Source organism: Lissotriton helveticus, chromosome 5_1 (genome assembly GCF_964261635.1).
Source record: "Lissotriton helveticus chromosome 5_1, aLisHel1.1, whole genome shotgun sequence".
Taxonomy (NCBI): Eukaryota; Metazoa; Chordata; class Amphibia; order Caudata; family Salamandridae; genus Lissotriton; species Lissotriton helveticus.
In genome coordinates, this window is record NC_136065.1 from 704633268 (window position 1) to 704639267 (window position 6000).

Sequence of the window (6000 nt, forward strand, 5' to 3'; positions counted from 1 at the left end):
GTTCTACAGTGTGCTTAGAACATGTGGCTCTCAAGGACCCATCTCTTAGCATATTTCCTATGTTATTATCTCCCCTAACCGGTGTATTCTAACATATTACACTTGCTGTTGCGATAGGAAATACAGTTTCACAGTCACATTGCTCAACTCCTGCCACCATTTCTTCGCAATGATTGTTTTTCCCCTCTAGTTCATACTCTGCAAGTACCTCCTGGGTTTCTTTTGCCGTTTCATTCATCGATTGCAGTCAATCAACCACCTCCAAAGAAATTAATTCTTGGAAGCTATTAAAGGTTTCGGGAAATGAAAAATTACCAAGGTTATGGATTGGTCATATTTCAGCAGGTTTGTAGAAATAACCTAGCAGTAGGGCATGGATATTAGTGCTTTGGATTGACATCTCCTTGTGCGCTTTCAATAACTTGCGGACAGTATGGGGTACCTAAAGTTTACGACAATATAATCTCCTTGTATGTCTTATAATGAATCCCCCACCCACCCTACCCTACGCACCATCAGGATTTCTTTCACCTTATGGATGTAAAACTTTTTAAACTTAGAAAGCCAATCTACAACTTTATTTCTAAGGTTGTGCCAGGATTCCTTCTGGTCTCTTCTCAGGACTGGCACACCCGCTGGTACTAGGACATAGGGACATGTGGCCGGGGGTAATTTCAGGACATCAGAATTAGGGATCAGGTCAGTCACCTTTGGACTGTACATTACTGCCTTCGCACTATCTTTTTCCAAATAGCTTGTTCTTTTGTCAGGTTGAACAGCAGTCTTGCTCTGAGACACACTATCCCCCAGTCCCTCTGATCATCTCCCTGCCCTAGCAAAGTTTACTAATTCGAGTCTAGGTTGTTTTGGGGTTTGTTCATTATCACTGGCTTTCTCAGTTTCCTTTTGTGCTATCCTCAGATCTGTTAGTAGGCGGGCCCCCTCCTCGATTATTCTATTGCCATCTTTAATCATTTTACCCAACTGAGCTATGGTGAAGTTTAGCTGATTCATTTTTGTGTACAAGCATTCATTTATTTGGATCTGTATTGAATCTAAGGCATTTTTAAAAATATCCACCACAGTACGTTCTTCTCATCCCTCCGCCTCATTCTACTTGCCTTGATTTAAGTAATAATCAACATTGGTTTGTACCCCAATTGATCTACCCAGAGCCTCTTCATATTCTTGCACATTGATGTCCCCTTTGTTTGTTCTCACTTTTGCCCCAGACTTCCCTTTCTTTTCTCCAGTTCTTTTCTCCTTTGGCAAGTTCTTTGTTCTTTCTTTTGTTGTTCCCACTGTTGTTTGGGCTCGTAGTCTTGTAGATATCCCGGCAGTCCCAGGTTCATTTGCACTTAATAACCCCTCTTTGATTTGCGATAATTCTATCACAGAGTTATTCAGAGTGAGTTGGGTGATTTGAGCGCAACTATCCTCATTCAGGTGCGAAGCAGTAGCCGGCTAATGTATGTTGGGTTGCCTATACGTTGGAAGGTTAGAAGGGTCGAGTGATAACCTTCTCTGTGCCAATTCAATTTCATGGCATAATACTGATTAAGCTCTGATTATAAAATCGTCAAGCGTACCTGCAGCACCCTTCCGTTTACACATGATTAATTATTTCTTTGTCTTTTTTTGTGATTGATTGATGAACCCAAATGTCTTAGAAATCAGGTTTCTTTTTGAGAAAAACGTGTGTGGGCCACTACAATCACAGCACTTGAATAAAATAACATAATACAACTCCAAATCAAAGTTAGAGTCAACAGCGGTCAACAAAGGGAGCAATAACACTTCCAACAGTTTTGCAACAAAAGATCTCACCGCCTGTACCTTATTTAGCGCGGGGCCATGAGAGGTGGCCCAGCCCAGCCTCCTTCGGCCTAAGACGGCCCGCCCTTGTCCCGGGCTTCTCCCGGCGACTCCTGCGCGTCCCGCGGGACGAGGATCCGAGCGTCCCTTTAAGCGCCTCCTGGTGCATTCTAACCGCGTTGGCGGCGTCCTCGTCGCAAGCGGAGTGCTGGGAATGGTAGTCCGGTGGCACCAAGAGTCGAAGTCCCGGTCCCGGTGGAGCTCAATGCAGTGTGCAGCCCGGCAACTGCCTTAGGAACAGAGTGTGCCAAGAAACAGAGTTCACAGGGGACTCAGCCCCGAGTGTCCCTTTAAGCGCCTCTTGGCGCGTGCCAACCGCGTCGGCGGCGTCCTCGCAGCAAGTGGAGTGCTGGGAATGGTAGTCCGGTGGTGCCAAAAGTCAAAATCCCAGTCCCGGTGAGGCTCAATGCAGCGTGCAGCCCGGTAAGTGCCCAAGGAACAGAGTGTGCCAAGAAACAGGGTTCACAGGGGACTCAGCCCCGAGCGTCCCTTTTAGCACCTCCCGGCGTGTGCTAACCACGTCGGCGGCGTCCTCATCGCAAGCGGAGTGCTGGGACTGGTAGTCCGGTGGCGCCAAGAGTCGAAGTCCCGGTCCCGGTGGGGCTCAATGCAGCGGGCGGCCCGGTAAGTGCGCAAGGAACAGAGTGTGCCAAGAAACAGAGTTCACACCATTCACCCGCTTACCCTGTACTCACAGTGATCACAATGCACTTGCGCTGATCACCCTGTACTTCGCCCTGCAGTCACGCAAGCAGACTACTCACCCTGCACTCATGTGACACTTCACTCACCTGTCCTCCTTACTGCTCAATCTGCAATTTCACTCAAATAAGACCATCACTAACCATACATTCATTTGTCCAAATCTGCACTTATATCCGCACCCAAATTCATATGGTCACTTCACTCACCCTGCGGTCACTCCTCTTACCCTACTCTCACACTGTTGCATGGCTCACCCTGCACTCACATGGTACTCCTGCCACCCACACAGCGCAGAGGGTTAATGTGCCTGCTACAAAGAATGTGTGCCATGCAGAATAAAGAACTGAGTGTGAGTAAACAACAAGTAGTGCTATATAAAATGAAATGATTGCCAGAAAGGTGCTATAGAGAGATGAGGTGCATTGTTGGTGAGTGGTAGTGAGGAAATTCATGGAGGAGGAGGAAATGGGGGAGGGGCACCAAAACAGACCATTCCACTGTGTGCAACCAGTGCTGGGGCCATCCCTGGCTGCGAGTGGGTCTAGTTGCTCCCCTGTACACAAGTATGGGCATGTCGTGCCCCGTCAAGGTTTTCTTCCTAAATTACAAAAGTACACATTTACATGCACTGCAATCCAGCCTTTCATTTCCCCACATCCACTCACAAACCGGCAGTTTATTAAACAATCTTATAGTGTTGAACATTATTTGCTGGATATGGCCCTTGATATGCGTTGGGTGGGCGATTATGTAGTGTACCAGATTGATTCCAGAAATTTCCGTCAGGTGATGGGGGGCCCAACATCTAAAAAAATTCAGCTGGGGGGGCTCAACCTACAAAAGTTTGAAGACCTCTGCCATAAAAGGTCAGGCAAAAAACATGTTGGCTACGGGTCTTAAGAAGCAGATTCAGTATTGGACAGCTGCAACATACATTTATGGAGTATCACTAAATACAGAGAGATAACTGGATTGTAAGGTTTAGAACGTGCATGAATATGGAATCTCTTTGGCTATTGATAATTTTTTGCGCAAAACCAACCTTGAAGCAGCATCAATATGAGGTTGGAATGCATTTAGGATCTCAAATCACATTAAAATGCTAGATCATCATCATTGACTTTTTTTCAGTTATAAAAAAAAGTACACAAAGCAGCATAAATATAAAAACATAACTTTTTTTTAATATATATTTATTGAGAATACAAGAGTACAGAACAATAATGCATGGCAACACACGGCGAGGCAAAATATAATAGTTTGATACAAAAGTAAATCACAAATTAACAGTACCGGACATTATGCAAAATATCATACCAAAGGCCATGAATCATAAGACAAAACACATGGATACATAGGAATACATATGAAGTCAGGGGAATTTACACAGCCACTTCTAAGTGGGACATGACTGCCCCCCCAAATTTGCTCCCCTAATTTTCTTTTCCGCCTGCCTTTCAGGGCATATAAACTATGTTCAATGTTGAACATAAAAAAGAACCTCGCCCGCCAGGCATCGAATGATGGAGCATCCTTTTGCAGCCAAGAAGAGGCTATACAGAGCCTAAGCACGGCTGTGGCTACAAAAACCAGATATACAATATTACTGGGCATAGAGCCCACATTTGCACCCGTTTCTACCCCCAGCAGAATCTGCATAGATGACAGTTGAATGGGTATTCCCAAGATCGCAGATAGAAACTTGCCCACTTGCTCAAACAAACTCCTCAACTCTACACATGAGCAAAAAATGTGTACCACATCAGCTGCGGGTGCACCACATCGGAAGCATTTTCCATCCGGTTCGCCACCCCATTTTAAAATTTTATCAGGCGTATGGTACAAATAAAAAACTGTTTTATAATGTTGGGCGGCTAAGTTAGCAGACATGAATAGTCGTCCAGCTAATTCAATTGAGGTCTCAAGTGAGATCCCTTGGCATCCTAGTCTATTCTCCCATTTATTAGTGTGAGTTTCTAAATCATAAGCATTGCATCTAGCATAAGATTATAAAGTATACCAATCCGTGCTGCTTTCTTATTTGCTTTGATGTTGTATATTCAAGCGAGCTTTCAGCAGATAATCGCGAATTTGCAGATATTTTAAAAAGTGTAAGCGCGGAAGCTGGTATTCCTCCCTAAGCTGCTCAAATGATTTTAACCTACCTTTTGTAGCTTGCCAGCTTAACACAACCCGATCCCAGAATACACTAGGAAATAAAATCGGAGCAATCAGTGGAGTGTACCAAGTTACTTATTCTACCATGTATATTTTTTTTATAGCTTTCCATACTTTATACGCAGCTATTAAGACCTTGAATCTTGTGCGCTTATAGTAGCTCCAATCCAAATTCAGGAAAAGGCGATTTTTTACTTCAGTACCTAACAACATACTGTATATAGAGGGTTGCTCAGCTGGGTCTGCCGGTCCTACCCCCGTGAGCAAGATGTTCATATTTTGGAGCATGCAAGCATAGTAATACAGCACAAAATCAGGTACCGCCCACCCCCCTACGGCCCTAGGTAAAACCATGTATCTCTTTGCATGCCGAGCTTTACCACGTGACCATATGAATCTCATGCACATGGATTGAAGTTTCATAAGATTAGCCTGAGATATCTCCAATGGTACGCATCTTAAAAAATAAAGACTCTTTGGTAGGACCATCATTTTTAAGATATTGCATCTGCCTACCAGCGATAAATGCAAGCATTCAGATTGGTGTAGTTGCTTTCGGATCCCAGTCATCAACCTCATCCAGTTAGATTCTACCAGGGCAGAGGCAGAGGCAGTGGCCCTTATTCGAACCCCCAGATACGTCACCTCTTGCAATACCCTAGGATCTGTGTAGAGTCCAGTATTGACACATAAAATTTGAGTTTTGGCAGTGTTTAATTTATAACCAGAGACTGCTCCATATACCGCCGCTAATTGCTCTATCTCCAGCATTGCTACTGCTGGTTTTGGGGAGACAACAGCCATGTCGTCGGCATATGCAAAGACGAGGTATTCTTGTTGGTGTATTATTACTGACGGTATCCGAGAATTATTCTCGATCATCTTTATAAACGGGTCGATGTATAGAGAAAATAAAAGTGGGGAGCAAGGGCAGCCTTGTCTTGTTCCCCTCCGTATAGACACTTCTGTCGATTGTAGCCCCATAGTACAGATCCTGGCTATTGGTTGATGGTATAACGTCTGCAGGGCTGTAATGAACTGTGACCCGAACCCGCGACTTCTCATCATAGCCCATTAAAAAAAACAGGATACTTGATCAAAAGCCTTTTCGGTGTCTATAAATATAAGTCTTATTGCCTCACCAGTGCCGTTAGCGTGGTCCATTAAGGCTATCACCCGGTTGACGTGATCTGTTGTTCCCCGTTTAGGAATAAATCCATGCTGCCGTATTGACACCAATGG

At 44.5% G+C, this 6000-nt stretch overlaps 1 protein-coding gene across 1 annotated transcript in view; it reads right to left on the bottom strand.

Annotated features, from left to right (window-relative positions):
• LOC144752545 (beta-microseminoprotein A1-like) overlaps positions 1-5562 on the bottom strand; it is a 192688-nt gene extending 187126 nt beyond the window's left edge. Inside the window, exon 1 of the mRNA XM_078640441.1 lies at positions 5416-5562. Coding sequence (XP_078496567.1) covers positions 5416-5562 — 147 coding nt within the window. The remainder of the gene's footprint in view (positions 1-5415) is intronic.
• Between the last annotated feature and the right edge of the window lie 438 nt (positions 5563-6000).